The 17,328-nt window shown below is 44.5% G+C and overlaps 2 protein-coding genes across 5 annotated transcripts; one reads left to right on the top strand and one right to left on the bottom strand.

The window, feature by feature from the left end:
• The first annotated feature begins 15 nt into the window (after positions 1-15).
• On the top strand, positions 16-3,552 carry LOC121672786 (probable peptide chain release factor C12orf65, mitochondrial). Of its 3 annotated transcripts, none has more exons than XR_006018990.1 (4): positions 16-161; positions 989-1,296; positions 1,985-2,600; positions 3,200-3,552. XR_006018990.1 is itself a non-coding variant. In XM_042045647.1 (4 exons), exons 2-3 carry the CDS (start codon positions 1,024-1,026, stop codon positions 2,195-2,197), a joined length of 486 nt encoding a protein of 161 aa, XP_041901581.1. In that variant the 5' UTR covers positions 22-161; positions 989-1,023; the 3' UTR covers positions 2,198-2,227; positions 3,200-3,552. The 3 variants fall into 3 exon arrangements, 2 of the variants coding, with proteins under 2 accessions (XP_041901581.1, XP_041901582.1); XM_042045647.1 differs by having other exon boundaries at positions 22-161; positions 1,985-2,227; XM_042045648.1 differs by lacking the exon at positions 16-161 and adding an exon at positions 217-496 and having other exon boundaries at positions 1,985-3,552.
• Positions 3,478-15,750, bottom strand: LOC121672788 (cyclin-dependent kinase 2-associated protein 1-like). Of its 2 annotated transcripts, none has more exons than XM_042045649.1 (4): positions 15,454-15,750; positions 7,856-7,962; positions 7,031-7,157; positions 3,478-4,321 (listed from the first exon to the last, which is right to left on the bottom strand). In XM_042045649.1, exons 1-4 carry the CDS (start codon positions 15,530-15,532, stop codon positions 4,254-4,256), a joined length of 381 nt encoding a protein of 126 aa, XP_041901583.1. In that variant the 5' UTR covers positions 15,533-15,750; the 3' UTR covers positions 3,478-4,253. The 2 variants fall into 2 exon arrangements, with proteins under 2 accessions (XP_041901583.1, XP_041901584.1); XM_042045650.1 differs by lacking the exon at positions 15,454-15,750 and adding an exon at positions 8,071-8,176.
• Positions 15,751-17,328: the final 1,578 nt, after the last annotated feature.

Genomic DNA, 17,328 nt, shown 5'->3' with positions numbered 1-17,328 from the left:
TGGCGCGCGCCGCCGCGCCGGTCCCCGAGAAAGCCGATTGGAGGGCGAGCACGATCCCCGCCCGCCTCGCGCAGCGATTGGCTGCCCCACATGCCAATCAGCCCGGCAGCGCCGCCCTCCCCCACGGCGAGCGCGGGCGCGGCGCGGGAGGGCCGGCGGAGGTGAGCGGGGGCGGCGGGGGCGACCGGGGCTCGACCGGTCCGGCTGGGCCTCGGTTCTCGGCTTCCCCCGGGCCGCCCCGCCCGGAGCCGCTCTCCGAGCCTAACTCCAGCCCGCAGGGCTGCTGGCAGCCGCGGGGCGGCCGCGGCCGGGCGCTGCGCTGACGGAAATTGAGTAAATTCTCGAGTGTCTTCTGTGTTTACTCCTGCTTTAGAGTTGTAGTGTCAAACAGCAGGAGTAGGCTGAGAGGGATCATAATTTTTTAAATCTTATCAAGAGTTTGCAGTCCTGGTTTCAAAACGAGCTCCTGTAAGGGGTTGGAGCCGTAGGAAACCTGGTAAATAAAGGCTCGTTCAGAACTAGGCAGAAGCGCTGCTCGTTTTTCTGCATGTATTCTTTATTTAAAAACGTTACTAACTTCTGTAGTGGCCGCCAATAAAAGTTTTCTTTTAATTATTTTTTCATTTCAACAGTTAAGTTCAAATTTTCTGTTAATTGCCACGTGGCACTTCTTCACACACTGAAGTATTTTCGTCTGAGTCAAATATAATATTTCAAGCATAACAGCATGTACTGTTTTAATTGCTTACCCAATGCTTTGTTGAAGACTGACACTTGACAGCAACAGGACCTGACATTCCTCATTATCCATGGGGAAAATGCACACTTCCAGGCATACCTTTGTGCCTTTGTTAATAATCTTAATACCTTGACCTTGGGAAAATAAATAAATCTGAATATTGAAATACTGCTCAATATGTGCAGCTAAAGTAGCTCATCTTAAAACAAGGATTCTCGTGGTAAACTCCACTCTCCAATTCCATTCCAGGTTTCATTCCAGAGAAGCCGTGTTGTCATTTCCGTATGAATGTTCCAAGTTTATTTCATTTTGCATTCTTACTGAGAGAGGTGCGAACACCATCATGGACACGGTGGATTTTGAGGAAGCAGCAGCTCTCTCTGCCCAGCGTTCCCTTGCTTCAGGCAGCAAGAAAGAACTCTTTGAATCTCCTTGAACTAACTGAGGCAGAATTAGAAGAACAGTTTGTAAGAGGTGATGGTCCAGGAGGTCAAGCCACAAATAAGACAAACAACTGTGTTGTCCTGAAGCATATTCCATCTGGGATTGTAGTGAAGGTAATTGTGTTTTATTTTATTGAGTCACAAATTGCATCATGACTTCCAAGTCTCCTTTCAGAGTAAAGCATAATCACAATGCAGATGGCATGGAGGAAAAGTTTATATATATATATATAGTAAAGAATCTCAGCAAGAAGCAGTTTTGGCTGTCAGCAGATAAATAAACTTGGGGTCAGAGCTGCTTTTCCTGGCTCTGCCACCCAGTTACTGTTTTGTAGTTTTCAGTTAAATGAATCTTCCTTGTAGCTGCCATTTGGTGGCAGCTGTCACATTCCTGTCCCTCATGTGAGTTAGAATCTCTTCCTTAGCAAGTTGATCACACTCATCTGCAGATCCTTTCTAAGCATTTATCTTACCTACTTCTTGTGGATGAATACCTTGAAATTAATCTTTGCTTCCTGTCACAAGGGGAAGACACAGTTAAGTTAAACTCAAGCAGCTTTCCAAGGTAATATGGGAAGCATTAAAGATTAATGCAAAACCCAGCCTGATGAGTTACAGTAGCAAATAATTATTAAAATACATCATCTGGATATAAAAGTTGCAGCTGTTATTGGTGGGAGGATGCTCTTGGCTTGGAGAGGAGGGGATTTTCTTTACTGTAATGGTAGGAATGTATAGAAAGGGAAAGCAGAAGGATAAACAGGTTAAAGTTTCAGTAAAAATGTCCTTTGTATTTCTTCAGTGTCATCAGACAAGATCAGTGGAGAAGAACCGAAAGATTGCCAGAGAAATCCTGCGGGAAAAAGTTGACCTTTTCTACAAAGGTGAAGACAGTGATGTTTTTAAAGAGAAGAAAGCATCAGAGAAGCAAAAGCAGGAGAAAAAAAGAAGAGCAAAGGAAAACCTAGAAAGGAAAAAGCTTTTTAAAGAGATGCAACAATTGGATAAGGAATAAACATGTGAAATACTGACTTGCCCTAGTAGGGTAAGAAAATTGTTTGTCATTAGACCTAAACAGAGTTTTCCAACTAACAAATGATGTAGGCCTTCATAAGCACAGCTGAAACCGCGGGTGGTGACCTGCTGTTCCTGTAAAGCTGAGGAGATAAAAGCACTCATGTATTCCTGCTTCTCCTTGCCATCATCTCATTAATCACATTTAGCAATCAGTTTTTCTGCCAGGTTCAGAAGATAAAGCAATCTTAAAATGTTAAATTTAAGATCTTAAATGTTAAAGAGGAGCTATAAGCTTTCCACCGTTGTTAACAGAGACCCAAAAAATCAATAATTTCCTTCTGTCCAGAAGACACTTTGGGCTGCTTCGTAGGAGCTCCAGCACATGAGAACAGCACTAAAAGGTTCTCACTTCCCATCCTTCCTTACTCATGCAATGCCTTCAGTGACGTAAATCCTTTATAGAGGTTTGGATACTGGTTGTGATGGTGTGAACTGAGCTGCTGATGGAAGAGACACCAGTCACTGGTTCAGATCTGTCAGCTGAACAATTGCTCTGTGCTACTCAGCTCTGAATAAAGTTTAACCAGCAGCTTTCCAGATCTTACCTGGAGTGGTGCTGAGAACTGGAACACAGGGAGGGCCCTCCAGCAAGTGAGGGGTGGTCACTCATGGCCCTCCAGTTCTGAGGTAGAATTGAGTCATTGCAGATAAAGAATGACCTGTGTTGGAAGCTGCCTCCCAAGACAACAGAGTCCAATTCATCCAAGCTGTGAATTAATTAATTAGAGTTGTTTATCTTGTTTATGCTGTGCTGCACTTAGGCTTGGCCATGTTGGTACCTCCACTCATTTTGACAGTTTCCCATTTAATAAAAACAAATGCAGCTGCGTTTCCTTTGTCACCATTACTCTGAAGCCACTCCTGAAGTACATTTTTCCTGGTTTTATCCTGTTAACAACTCCAACTGCTTAACCAGAACTTCTCTTTCATTTTTGGACAGCACCCTCACCAGCTGCCACCACCAGGTTTTGGCCTTCAACAAAGACCCAAAGCCAGAGTATGGATTTTGAAGGCAACAGAGACTTCTAGAACTTCACCTCCTTCTCCCAGAGACCAACTGCACCCTGTGCCATGGGTGGAATGTTCCAGCAATCTGCAGGCCCCTTCCCTTGTCCTTTCCTGAACTCCTGCATGAAGGTTGAATTTTTATCTGTTGCCAGTTCTTGCTCCTGGAGTATGAATCTGATTAAAGTGACTGTACATAGCTTTAATACAAACTGTTAATGAAAATAAGCTTTATTACGTCAAGTAATAAATACATACAAAGATGCAAATAATAGTTTTAGTAATTTATCCAGAATGTTCCTTTTTCTTTTTTTTTTTTTTTTTGCAAACTTTAAACTGAAATCTCCAGCCTTAATGTAGAAATCAGCTTTCCAGGACCTTGTTATTATTTAATAGGCTTCCCTGTTTTCCATATAGCTCATGCACTTTAAGTGGACTTCAAAGCACTAACAGTCATGCAAATGTTTATGCAAAATGAACAAAAAAAGGAAAAATAAGAGAAGGGAAAGGTTATTTCTAAGCAGGGTCTATGCTGTATGACAAATTGTGACTTAGCAGACTACTAGGTACAGCATGCTATTCTGCATTTATTAAAAAAAAAATCCTTAGAGCTTATGTCAAACTTTGAAAGATTGACATTTTGGGGATAAGTGAACATAGTCAAAGGAAAAAAACAGAATGAGGCTGTGGCTGGATAAGAAGAGAACTGAAATACAGCCTGGGAGAGAAAGAGCATTCCTCTGCATGCACTTCAGTTTCCATGTTTTAGAAACATTTTAGGGAGTTTTAATGTCTTTAGAAAATGCAAACCCTCAGTAAGTTGAAAAATCCGTGGTTTTTTTCATTCTTAACTGTACATTTTTGCAAGGGCGAAACAAGAACGGTTAAACATTCAAAATAAAGGAATTTGAATGTTTCGAGAGTCAAAAAGAATAAGTGTTACTTTTTCTTCATGAAGAGATGGAAAATCTTGCAGCTGAATCAGTGGGCTAGGATCTTGCGTTTCGTTCCGTCTCGGCCAGGCATTCCCGAACTAATCCTCTAGCATGGATAATGCCTGCAAAAGAATTGGATGTGTTTTAAATCATCCCATTCAGGCCACACTTGCAGTGACAGTCCACAGAAAGGTTTATGTATTTCTGTCCCCAGTTGCCAAGGCTACCACAGAAGGCCTCAGCTAAGGGGGACAGCCCTCACTTCCCAAATATCAGCTGCCATTAAACAAGCCTGCCTTCCCAAACTTGCATTACAAATTGAAAAGGGACTAAACCAGGAATCAGAACACAGATTTCTAAGTCTGCAGTGGCAGGTAGATCTTAATGTGCAGTGTGGGCCTACTTAATATCAAAAATCTAAGGGGGAAAAAAAAATCTTACCTACCAGTGAGTTATTTTGCTAAAGTGGAGTGAAACAAATTACAAAGTTATCTGGGGAGTCATTTTAGTAAGCTCTTAATGCCTTGGGATAGTTCTCCTCTGGGAGGATGCATCAAAATTCAAGCCATCGTAATACTGTTTAAAGACAAGTTGTGTCTCATGTAAAAATAAGAGGGGTTTTTTAATGGTGTGTGCAGAAAGTTACCTCCTAACACTGGCTCAGTTCCCAGTGTAAATCATCACCACTTTACATGCTGCCGTGTCTACTCTCATCTGATAGACATAATGTGGAATTTTCCACTTCAAGTCCTGTTGCCTTGAGTTCCAGCAATCTGGACCTTGGTTCTTAATCCTGGAACTAAATGTAGATTCATGCTCACAGAGCTGCTGAAAGAACAGAGCTTGAGATAGATGTTAAAATGAGAGATGGACAGATTTTTCTACAACAAAGGAGGTTTATATTTTGCTGACTAGGCAAGATAGAGGGTGATTTCTCTGCTCAATCACGCTCCTTAACAAGGTGGAGAAAGGGCAGTAAGGCAATAGATGGGGGTTAATCTCTAGAGATAATGGCTTCTGTTTCTAGAAGACTGCTAGCCCAGATCACAGCAGCAGCCTACTGACCTGGGAGGACTTGATGAGTGCAAGGCTTTGCAGAGGGTTAAACTGCCACGGACAAGGAAAGCTGCAGCTGTGGGATGCAGAAACACAAACTCAAAGCAGTGTGTTAGACCTGGATCTGGTGGCAGGATGCCCAGTTTATGCAGCAGAACTACTCTGAATAATGTAGAACACTGGGAATTTGGCCAATTTTAGAGGTCAGTATCTGTGCTTAGGAGCTGGGGACAGGGACTTTATTCAGGGATAACCTCCATGGCCACGGAGGCGGCAGTCACGTGGTTACCCTCAATCACTTCTGCTCTCACACTTGCACATGCTCCTTCAGCCATCAGAATCCCAAAATGGAAAGAGAGGTACCTTTGTGACCAAAAGATGGCAGCAAAAAGTATTTATTTAGGATTTTGTGCAACACTGGCAAGTCACAGTGGCAGCGTTGTTTCTTAAACCTAAGATGCTGCAAGAAGCAGCAAAGCAACTTTTTCCTCACGGAACGAAACCATCCAACTCAGAGAATGTCTGCATCTCTCTCAGTCTCTCTCGAGCTGTCCCCATTAGCCTGTTGCCATTCATGATCTATTAATACTGACTCAGGCAATGCAATAAAGAGAGACTCCAGCAACATTGATTTTAGCTGGGCCAGATTCCACTTACCACTCATCAGCAGACTTTATTGCATCCTTTCCCAGAACAGCTACTAGTCATTTTATTGCATGTCATGGCAGATATATTACTCTTCCATAATGGTTGAGCCTTAAATAAAGCTTTGTAGTCTCGGGTAAATGTAAGGGGGATTTGCAAGGTGGTGAAGTTCGTCTGTTACAATAACATTCCCATTCCAGGTTGAAGGCATGAGCCAATCTCAGCAGAAGGACCACAGGAAGGGAGGAAAAAGTAACCATGTCATGCTGGAGGACAGGACTGCCAGTACAACTGTTGATTGTGGCCTTCCAGGGTCATTTCAGGAGCTGGAGCAGTGGAATGTCCCACTGCTCCTTCAGAAATATCCCTGCACGTCCGCTGCAGAGGACAATGTCAGGCTGATGTCAGCAGTGGGGCATGTGGGGGTTTCCTTTACACTTCAAGGAAAGGGCATTTATTACCCCTTTTAGCTGACAAAGCAAAGCTGGAGAGACTCATCAGCCAGCCCTAAAAGCTGCTCTGTCCCTTACTAGTGGACTTTTAATGGCATGCACTTGACAGCAGGTAACGGAGCCTAGGCAGCCCCACTCTCCACAGAGAGAGAACGTTCATGTTTGACATCTCAGTCTGAACAGCCTTCCCTAACACCTCTTTGGGGGTTTTTTGTAGCTCTTTTCTCCACCATCCTCGGTGTGAACTACCACAATGTTGTATTTCTTTAGGCAAAATCTACTTCAGTAAAGATTCCTGGGCCAAGTAGATGGGAGATGTGTATGAGAAGAAGCAAACAATGCTTGGATTTTGGAGAGGGGGGAGAAAAGGGAATTGAAACGCCAAGTAAATCACCAGGAGCCTGAAAGAATGTATCCCTAGATGTTCTACAGTAAGGTCTGGATTATTAACTGAAACTCCCTGTGTGCACATGAGACACATTTTGTCACTGTTTATCTGTCAAATACAGCATGGACAGAGCATCAAAAGGCTTCAGTTGCTGGTTAATACTCCCACTTTCAAGAGGAGATCAAGCTGTCTCCTTTCAAAGGAAACAGTTGTCATGAAGCTATATACAAGTAGTCAGTGCACAAAGTGTATGAGACACAATTATTTTTTAAAATAAGTTTAAATGTTACCTCTTTTTAGCCTCTCCATCGCACTTTTACTCCCAGCATATGTAGGTCTAATCTCTTTTCCTAATTCTTCTATGATAGCTAGAAGTTCTGCATATTTGCTCTGTGGTACTTGACTGCTGCTGGTACCCTGCAGTTGAAAGTAGCATAATGTCAATCAAATACTGTAAAATCAAAACAATTACAAGAAACACCAAGTGGAAGTTTATGGAAGACCAGAAATAGCCCTGTAAATCTCTTTTTAAAAGAACAGAATTTCAAGATTATTATATAAACATGATTTTCTTTATTGAAATTGCTGCTGCAGTTGGACATGATGCTACGTGCCCTTCAAAAATTGGGATCAACTGGGAGGATGCAACTCAAGCCTTGGCCTTAAGGTGAAGCAGAAGTTAAAACACTCCTGCAAACCCAGCAAACTGGGAACTGCTTATTTAACCCTGTTTCTGGTTTTTCAGTGTTACAGTGTATATTTTATGAAGAAGTTAGCCAGGCAGAGAGAGTGAGAAGATAAAACAAAACTGTATAGAAATACTGGGTTTTAACAAATAACTTTAAAATATGTAAGTGCCCTTACAGAACATAATTCAAGACGTGTTTCTCTGCGACTCAGACTGGATGGGACAGATAATTAGGAACCAACCTCACTCAGCACTCGGCTTAGCCTAATTTGATCCCCAGACATGTGCGAGGAAGCATTCTGCCATTTGGGTTTGATTTCAGACCTTGGTGGGAGGGAGGAACACCTCAGATTACAGGCCACAATCCCTGCTACTATGCAAATGTAGGGTCAGTGATCTGATTAAAGGAAAATAAGCAGAGCTGTACCTGCATCCCCTGTGTATAGCCTAGAGATGGGGGGCCGTAGTCGTTTATGAGCTGTCTGTATTGCGCCGATGTTGCCATACTTGTGGAGGGAGAGTGAACACTCCCAGCTGCAGAGAGAAAAGAGAAAAAAAACCCCTGCTATTATCTAAAGATTAATTAGTCTGTTACATTGGGACACATTTTAATCACTTGTTCCTAAAGCTGTGACCTCTCACCTTTGTCTAAGATCACTAATGACATTTCCGAGCGTCACTGCTAGGAAGAGAATGGCTGAATTAATGCTTCTCTCATGTTTGATGAACACTTGGAAACAGCACAGCCTGCAGCATTATCAGTGCAAATTGTTTGCCTAAAAGTGAAGCAGAGTGTAGCATGACAGGTTGTTCTGCCTAGACAAACTCTAAGTATTAAGGAGCCCTATTTTTGCATATATACATTCCACACAGATGAGTCTAATGTGCTGTGCTATTTTTATTTTTCAGTGCAACTTATCTGAAAGTAATTTTGCAACTCAAAGTGTCATCACATGGTCAAAGCAAGTTACCCTCAGTACTATTTTCAGCCAATGCCAGAACTATTCCTAGGGAACAGTCAGTTGAGGTACATCAGATCTGCTGCTCATTGTGTGACATCGGAGGCGAGGAGTGCTACCATTATTCCTCTTTGTGTGATATCAAACATTTTTAGCCAGTCAAATTGTGCTGTATAAGTAGATCAAAGGGAAAATAACATCACTTTGTGTTATGGTTACTTTTTCCAAAGTTATAAAAGATTATATTCACATCTGATAAGTTTTGAGTCAGTTATCAGCTCCAGAAACAGACTCTAATGTCATCGCTGACAAACTGCTCCAGAAATGAACAATCAAAACACTTTCTCCCCCTTGTCCCACAATGGTAATAATTTGGGTTTGAGAAAAAATTGTTAGACTTTTTTGTAAGGGGCTTAATTATGCTGCCCACTTCACAACTGTACTAAAAAGCCTGCTGGTTATGCACTTGGGAGCAAGGGAGCATCACAGCACAGAACTTCTTCACTCTTGCAGCTCAAGTGCCCTTGCATCCATGGATGCTGCTGTCTTTGCCTGTAGGCACAGACACAGACTGCCTGCTGTCTGGAAATATCTCCCCCCTTACAAACTCCTTTGCTGAAAATTCCCAACTGTCTTTCATATGAGGAACAGATCTCATTTACCAGCCTTCATTTAAATCTAAATTAAACTGATGCTAAAAGTCACTGGGGCTCAGAACTATGTAAATCTCTAGCTTTGTTTTAAAGTTGCAAATGATTTCATTCCTATTTTCCCCTCTCTAAAAAAAGAAAGGGCCAGCAGTTACTCTGTAACAAGCTCTGCTGAACATAGTGGAAAAGACTCTTGTCCTCAGCCGGGAAGTCTCTTTCCACTTCAGAGTTATCACAGGATATCACTGAGGTGTCTTCTTCATTACAAGAAGAGAGCATGTTCTTAATTTTTACTAGTTAACCACATGTGAAATCCCAAAAAGCCAAATTGGGCTGGCCACTAGGTCACCTTAAAGAAAGCAAGGTTTCTCTTTGTCTTTAACAAAGCTGCTAAATTTTATGTCATTACAACCCGTAGTTTCATCACTGAGGTTTCACACGGAGCTAATTTTGCTTAAGCATAGTAAAACCCCCCCAAACCAACACCCTCATAGAGTAGGGCACTGTAGGAACACCACAGTTGTCAGCTACTCTCTCAATTAGTTCTTCACACTATCAGCTCAAAATACACACACAAGTGTAAGATTTCTGTATGTGAAACTCAGTATTTCAAGTCCAGATGACTGAATTTCAACAATTACTAAACATGACACAACAGCAAACCACATCGTTTTTCCAAGGACTTCAAAATGCTTCAAAAACATTAATGAGCCCCTTGTGCTGCAAGGTAAGAAGGTTTAATTACCTCAATTAAGCAGAGAAAGGCTTAAGCGATTTTTCCTCATGTACAATAAAACAAAAGACCCATCCTGCAAAGACTTGTCTCTGAACTGTTGTTGCAAGCAGTCACATACAAGACCTGGGAGCTCCAAACTGGATGTGAATAAGGCAAGGACTCCAATGACCAGGCTCAAGAATCCTGATCTACCCACCAAGAAAAACTGAGCTGCAGCCCATACAAAACGATGAGCAACTTATTGATCCCTTATGGGTTGATGATAACATATTGGTTAAGCATATCAGGAAATGGTGGGCACTGGAACAAGCTCCCCAGGGAAGTGGTCACAGTGCTAAGCCTGAGTTCAAGAAGCATTTGGATAATGCTCTCAGGCACATGGCGTGAGTCTCAGGCTGTCCTGTGCAGGGCCAGTTGTTTGACTCAATGATTCTGATGGGTCCCTTCCAACTCAGCATATTCTATGATATCACAGCACAGATAATTTAGTGATTGTTTCACATTCTGTTAATTTAAGCAATGACACGCACTTGGTCTGCAGGAAATAACACAGCAGGCTATGTCTAGATAAAAGAGAAAAACTCTCCTAGAAACGTGAGGTGCCAGGACAAAGCAGTGAGTGGATCTGGGACCCAGAAAAGTTTCACAGACATAGAAACTGGCTGGTGTCAGCACGGGAGTTTGACCCCAGCAGTGACCCTCGGTCAAGAGCGAGGGACAAAAGCAAGCGGGGACTTTGAGGAGGCGGCGGTGAGGCAGGAGCGGGGCTGGCTGGGGCGGGATGCGCGGAGCAGCCGGGGCGGTGCAGAGCTGCGCTGCAGACACTAGAGGCCATCGCTGAGTGCGCCGGGCCCTGCCAAGTGACAGAGCGTGGTAACCATGGTGAGTTTACCCGTTTCTTTGCAGTCTGCATCAAAAATGTAATAAGACATAATGCCATGCGCCGACCACTTTATCAGCAGCAGCAGCAGGCCCAGAGAACAAAGAAAAGGATTTGGCTTGGCCGCGGTACCAGCCTCCATACATCCGTGTCAGAAGTTGTGCCAGTCAAACTCAGCTGGAGGGGGGGAAAAAATGAAAAATCCTTGATTTCACCTCAATTTAAAACGATGCGATCATGAAAATGAAATTAATTGGGGGGGTATTAGTATCTCACAGGGCAACAAACCTTGAGCTTTTTGACCTATCACTTTGTATGTTAATCTCAAGGAGAAGCCCTGGGTCTTGGATGACTGTTACTCAATTAACCCAAAATTCATCTGCGTGTCTGAACAGCCTGTGTATCTCGGACTAAAAAAAAAAAAAAAATCACCAGATATTGCTATTATAGCTAGAAAGATAAATTAGGCCAGGAAGTCTCATAGTCAATACCCAGTCAAAAATCGGTGTGATGATTAGGTATTCACTAGAGAGAAAAAAGGAGGGGGGATCTAAATTGAGGCTTGCTCTCTCTAACGTTAAAATGACAATGGAGACAGTTAAGAACTGACAGAATCGAAAAGGGAGTGTGCTTGGTACTGAATTTCAGTGACACCCTGTATCACATCCCAAATTGTCTTAGTGCTTGCTGTTGTTTAAAACCTAAATTAATACACACACTTTCCTCCCTTCACTTTCCCAATTAAATGTACACAAAACCTTGCAGGTCCCCACTTATTCTAGTGCCAACAATGTCTTTTATTTCTGTAGTCAAGCAGAAGACTACCAGAAGCATTTTTCTCCACAAAAATATAGTGTTTTTCTTATTAATTAATATTAATCTTTATTAATTATGGGAGGGTACAGCAAACAGAAATTAGATTTTGGTATCAAAATCTCTTCCTTCCAGCAGTCTCTCTGAGCCCAAATTAACACCCTGAGAGACAAAGGATCTCAAATCAATCTTTGTTTGCCTAAACTCCCACTGACCAGGAATCTTCTCATTAATTTCTGATAGGTTTGTAGGGATCCCTTCAGCTCCAAGCCTGAGCAATGATGACCAATTTGCTGCTTCAAGTTTTAATTCTTAATTCTATTACTGCTGCTTGCTGGAAAAATAACTGGGAAGGCAGGTTGCTGAGCACCCTGAAGGGAGGAGCAGGAGCAGGAACACTTGGGTACACTCACCTGATCCATTCTGGCAGATGCCAAGGCATTTACAGAACTCAGCTACCCCCCTGTTCTACAGGCAGCAAAGGAAAACCAGGAACAGTCACACAACTCACTGAGTTACTTGTGTAGGACTGACTTAGGCCAAGGGCCAACCCCACTGGATATGTGTTTCTCTACTGCCCTGTGCTTTGTAAGGTCCTATAAAACCACAAAGGCAAACTCCTGCCATTTTACAGACTCTTTCTATGCATGAACACAAGAGCATGTAAGAAGAGGTACCTGTAGCCTGGACTTTATCCAGGGTGCATGGTGCAGTCTGTGGAATCTCAACACTTCTCCCTCTGTTTCACAGACCCTTCAAGCTGAGGCTGCTTGAAACATCGAGGCTGTGGCCATTTCAGTGGCCTGTGGTCACCACCTCCCCAGAGTGCTGGAAGTTACTGCCTCTGCCACACGCTGTGGGACCTTCTCATGGGCTTCAGGTGATGGCAGTTGGAGTCCTGACCATATGGGGTACCAAACAACGAGGCTGGAATATTTTAACTGAGAGGATATAAATTCTTCTGTCCTAAACTAGACAACTTTGCAAGAAAACACATGAGAAATCCTCCTGGAGCTGCTTTGCCAATGCACACTGTGAGGCATCCTTGAGCACCAAGGGAGAGGTAACAGCTTCACCCAGCACAGCTATTTCTGCAGCAAGTAGCTGAACACAGCTGTAGTGTTTTGGCTGACTACAAGAATATTTTATTCCTTAGCCCTCTACACACTTTGGTTTGAGTTCAGCAAGAGCTCCTTGCCATCCATGGGACACTGTGGAAAGGTGCAACAGGACACCACATGCATGTCTACACAAGTAGATCCACTGAACAGCCAAGCCACACTCTGAATTCTAACAGCAGTTGCCAACCCAGAGCTCAAACAGACAGCCCCCATTCTCCCCAACCTTCCCATAAATTTTTAAATTTAAAATAATGGACCCTGTTCTCATTTGCACAAACTATTCCTTAGAGCACTGGCTGTGAAAATTGTATTTTCGCCCACTATTTCTCCCTTGAACAGCCCTTGTGGAAGAAACAGACCTTTCTTTGAATAAAACTATTTCCTTTTAAAAAAACGCAGTGCACAGACACATAAATATGTTCTCAAGAACTAGGACATTCTTTATCATAACAGCCAGAGGCCTTGCTCTTTTGATCTGTCACACTCTGGGCCTTTCCTCTAGTACTCTCGTGCTATTTAATCTTTCCATGTGGATAACGGTCATGGTTTATGTCTCCTCTTCCTACCCTCCTGTCTCTTTTTTTATCAGAAAAACAAAAGCCAGTCCCTTGACTCCCCACCATTCTTCTTTCCTTGCTTAAGCTATTCCTACACTAGCAAGTTATTTGGCACCACAAGGAACAGATCAAAAGATGAAAGCATTTGGTACATGTACACCACATGTAGTTGGCCTGAGGGGGTATGACTTAAGGTTAGATTTTAGTCTGGTCCCCCAGACTAGGGGGGTATGGTTCAAAGCTGTGCCATCTTTGGTTTGGATCTTTGTGTTCCCATTGAAAGGGATGGAGCATCAGTGTTGCACAACTGGAGCAGAGCTTCTGGACCATTTTTATCCAAAAGGAATCCAGTTAGCATGAACCCAAACCACTGTGTAGCTGGGTGGGGACCATGCACAGATTCGCTGACTGTGAAAACCACATCTTTGCTCTCAAGCAAAACACTCAGGTAGACAAAGCCAAAAATGCCAGTTTTCTAAACGCCCAAACAAGTCCACTTGAAAATTGCTAATTCTGAAACATGTTTGGAGAGCTTCTTTTTACATCATACTTAACTTCACATGGACTTCAAGAGGTCAGGGATCCAGCAAATTTCAGTCTGAATTGGAGAGGGGAGCGTATCTCCTAGAAAATATCCCCTCTGCTAAGGCACAAACACTTTGCTCTCTGTTCTGCCTACAAAGAGTATTCTTTCCAGTACTCCCACTCCAAAAACAACCTCTCAATATGGTCAACAATATCAAACAGAAGCTGTCTCTGTAAAGGGCGACAAGCAAGCCATGTGCTCAAGCAAGTCTGCACTGCAGTGCTGAGAACATAAGGGCCAGCCTCGTGTGCTGGTATCGTTTCTCAGGACTGAATGGAACTGGTCTCTCCAGTTGCGAGCTACAGCCCCAGCCACGGAAATTATTTTCATTTCACCTCCCAGGGAGAATTTGCACTTTTCACAAGAAACTTGTGGTTGCTGTGAGGTGTGGCAGGTGCACCTTTGGTCCTACAGCAGCTACAGCAGCACTCGTACAGGTCACCACCTGTTCACGTGGAGCCAAGACACAGCTCCTTCCCTTGTCACTGTCAGCTGGAATTGCTGTTTCCAGACCCTACAGATGACAGTTTTAAAGCTTTGTTACACAAACAGGATTTTGTCTCAAAAGCTGACATTTCTGTCAGCTTTTGAGAATAAAAGTAAAGGAAAATCCCAAGCTGTTTCTGCTAGCTTCTGTATCTTGAAACACATTTTCTCTGACCTGTGCTTACTCTAAACAAAATAGGAATGCTGGTGAATATCCACTGAACCAGAAAACACATGGAAACATGGTGAAAAACAAACTACAGACCTGTTCACAGCTGGTGTAAGTGTCTAGTTCAACTTAAGTCAGTGGAGATGCTCTACTTCACCTCAGCTCAGCAGCTGCTCCCTTACAGAGAAATAGTCAAACAATATGAAACACAAGACAGATGAGGAGGAAACAGTACTTCCCAGGAATCGGTAGGATAAGCAAGAGAAGACAAACAAATCAAAACACGGTTGTTAGAAAAGGTAACAGAGGTTCCCCTGGGACACTGCAGGGTCAGGTGAGGCTGGGAAGGTAGAGCCACTACAGGTCCCTAACAGAGCACCTTTTTACAGCCCAGGCACAGAAGGTGCTTGTGCAGGAGATTAAATGGGGCTCACCAAGCACAGGCAGCTTGGAATTGAAAGCCTGGGGTACTACATGCAGGAACCCAATTCCCTGAGCACAGGCCCTCCAGGAAGGTGACTTCAGACAAAATTGAGACAAAACACTGCAAGCCTGGTTGCAGCCACCCTGGGCCAAGTGTCAGCACTGACCTGGGCAATGGGGAACAGAAACAGGCACTGAATTCTGCAGTGACAACACATTCTCCTTCCCTCAGCCTGGTGTAAGGCAGAGGAGTCAGCACCCAGATGCTTCCAGCATCCTGAGTCACTTGTGGAGCAGCTGCATTTTCCTCACCCGCAGTCATCCCCAGATCTGCCGACAACCCACAGAGGTTTCCTCCCCGTATTTCCTCCCCCACACACAGCTCCTCTCCCTCTGGACTTCAGTCCAGGACTGGATTCCCAAAACATGCTCCCATGCAAGAACAGAGCCCAGGCACCCACCAACCACAACTGCTTCATCTCACTGATGTGCAGTTTAAGTATAATTTTGCAGAGTGGCTACTCTCAGCCTCAACTTGAAAGGAGTTTGCTCTGCAGCAAGGACGCGGCTCCAAGAGCTGAGTCGACACTGCCTTCCCAAATACTCCTGCACCAGAAGCCCTGCACTGCAGGGAAGCAGCATTACCTCCCAGAGGAAAATCCCTGTGAGATCCACAGCTGCCCAGAGCCCTCCGTCGGCCGAGACCAAAATATTCAGCATTCATACAGAGAGGCTTCTGCAGGGCTGATTTCAGGCCAAAAGGGACAGATTTCCTGTTTTCCTCTCCTCAGCAGGACGGTGGGGGGGGGGTCCTTCACCCCAGGTTTGGAAGCAAACCTAGGATTTATCCTCCTGGCTGGGGGGCATTTAATTTAGGCACAATAGAGAAGTAATCTCCTCCAAATCAGAATTAAGCTCCAGAAAGGAGGGGGCCATTTGCAGTCATATCACTCTGAATGCGATATGTGCAACTGCAAGGACTGCTTTGTCTAAGTCCCTTGGCCTTAGGCCACGGTGCTGGCAATACCACTAGCTAGAGGAAGAGCTGGTGCGTGAGGATAATGGCAGAAGACAGGGAGGGAAGAGAGAGCCCATTTTGGATTCAGAGGAGGACGTTCTTTCATTGAAAAGATTCTGGGGGTGTTGAGGATGATCCGAACTCAGAAGAGAGGACAACTTAGACAAGAATAGTTCCAGCATGACAGCAAACTGCTGCTAACTTGCCGATACAAGGGGAAAAGGAGGGTGGGAGAGAAGGGGAAGATAAAACTGCATGAAAGAATCCAAAGCCCTGATCGCAGCCGGAGCATTGGAAAGCACAGACACGGCACCGAGAGGGCTGGAGACAGAAACTTCACTGCTCGGCTCGCATTGTGCGTGGCATGTCTGAGCCGGGATTTTGCAGTCCCTGCTCGCAGAGCAGCCAGACTCGGATCCCCCCCACTGCATGACCTAATCCCCACCCCTCACCCACCATCGCAAAATACCACCTTTGTTTTCCCTGCAATTTTACGGCTGTTCCGGAGAGCAAGGCACAGGTTCTCGTGGGAGCCGACAGGGGAACGGTTTCCCTTGCTGGGCTTTGTTTTGTTTTTTTTTTTTTTCCCTCCGGTGACACTTCTGCTTTTTGTCAAAAATCCTCGGCACATCCCCTGCTCGCTGACCCCTCCGCAGAGCAGCACTCGGGCCCACCGTGCTCCCCACACACGACCCCGGCACCCCGAGCCTTTGCACCCTCGCAGCCCCACCGAGCTCAGCTCCGCGCAGGATCGAGGTGGCACAGCCACCTCGGCTCATCCACCAGCTGGTGACGATCCCTTGCAGTAAAATATGATTGTTGCTCTCCTGGTAGCTAGAATAGAGATGCATCCCGGAGATCCCTTTCGCTCCTCAGCCTACCAGGATTACAACCACTAACGGTGCTGTAAAAATCACCCAGGCACATCTCCCTCCCTCCTTAACCCAACTCCAAAACTTTTTCTCAGGGAAAAAGAAAAAAAAATCAGCCTGATTTGTGGCTGTGTGATGCCAGTCCTTAAGGCTGGGCTGCGGGGATGGGAGACAGGAATGCGATTTCTTTAAGTCAGAACCAACTTCTCCATTTTGGTGCTGTTTAATCGGAGCCGACGCGCACAGATTAGCGAGATCCCCTCCAAATATCCCACAGCGAAGCAATTGCTGCTGCGGCTTTGTTCAGGCTGCACCGACTCACACACGGAGACCCGATATACAGCAGCACCGCAGCACCGGCAAAAACCCGCCCGCTGATGCCTTCGGAAATCGGGAAGAGAAAAACGGGGGAACGTAGTTTCAAAAAAAAAAAAAGGCAAAAAGTTAATGCTGTCAAGGAAACTTTTTAAAGAGGAAAGTTAGAAGGACTCCTGTACAAACCCAAGGATGAAGAGTGATTTTTAAACAGGAGTTTTTTCAGGAATAGTGCAATCCCTGTGTGCCCGGCCCCCCCTCCCCAAAAAATCTCCAGCGAGCGGAGAGGGCTCCTCCGCCCGGGATGCGGAGGAG

The sequence above is a fragment of the Corvus kubaryi genome, unplaced genomic scaffold (assembly GCF_017639235.1).
Source record: "Corvus kubaryi isolate FWS band 111438036 unplaced genomic scaffold, C.kubaryi_AGA036_p1.0 64962, whole genome shotgun sequence".
NCBI classification, from domain to species: domain Eukaryota; kingdom Metazoa; phylum Chordata; class Aves; order Passeriformes; family Corvidae; genus Corvus; species Corvus kubaryi.
The sequence above is the reverse complement of the archived record's forward strand: the minus strand, read 5'-3'. Positions and strand labels throughout refer to the sequence as shown.

Bases quoted from the DNA above. Each gene is read 5' to 3' on its own strand.
- LOC121672786 (XM_042045647.1), top strand. From the start codon at position 1,024: ATGAATGTTCCAAGTTTATTTCATTTTGCATTCTTACTGAGAGAGGTG. The intron at 1,297-1,984 runs GTAATTGTGTTT...GTATTTCTTCAG, and splicing joins CATCTGGGATTGTAGTGAAG to TGTCATCAGACAAGATCAGT.
- LOC121672788 (XM_042045649.1), bottom strand. From the start codon at position 15,532: ATGAATGCTGAATATTTTGGTCTCGGCCGACGGAGGGCTCTGGGCAGC. The intron at 7,963-15,453 runs GTAATGCTGCTT...TTCTCTCTGCAG, and splicing joins CAGGGATTTTCCTCTGGGAG to CTGGGAGTGTTCACTCTCCC. The intron at 4,322-7,030 runs GTAACATTTAAA...ATTCTTTTGCAG, and splicing joins GATGGAGAGGCTAAAAAGAG to GCATTATCCATGCTAGAGGA.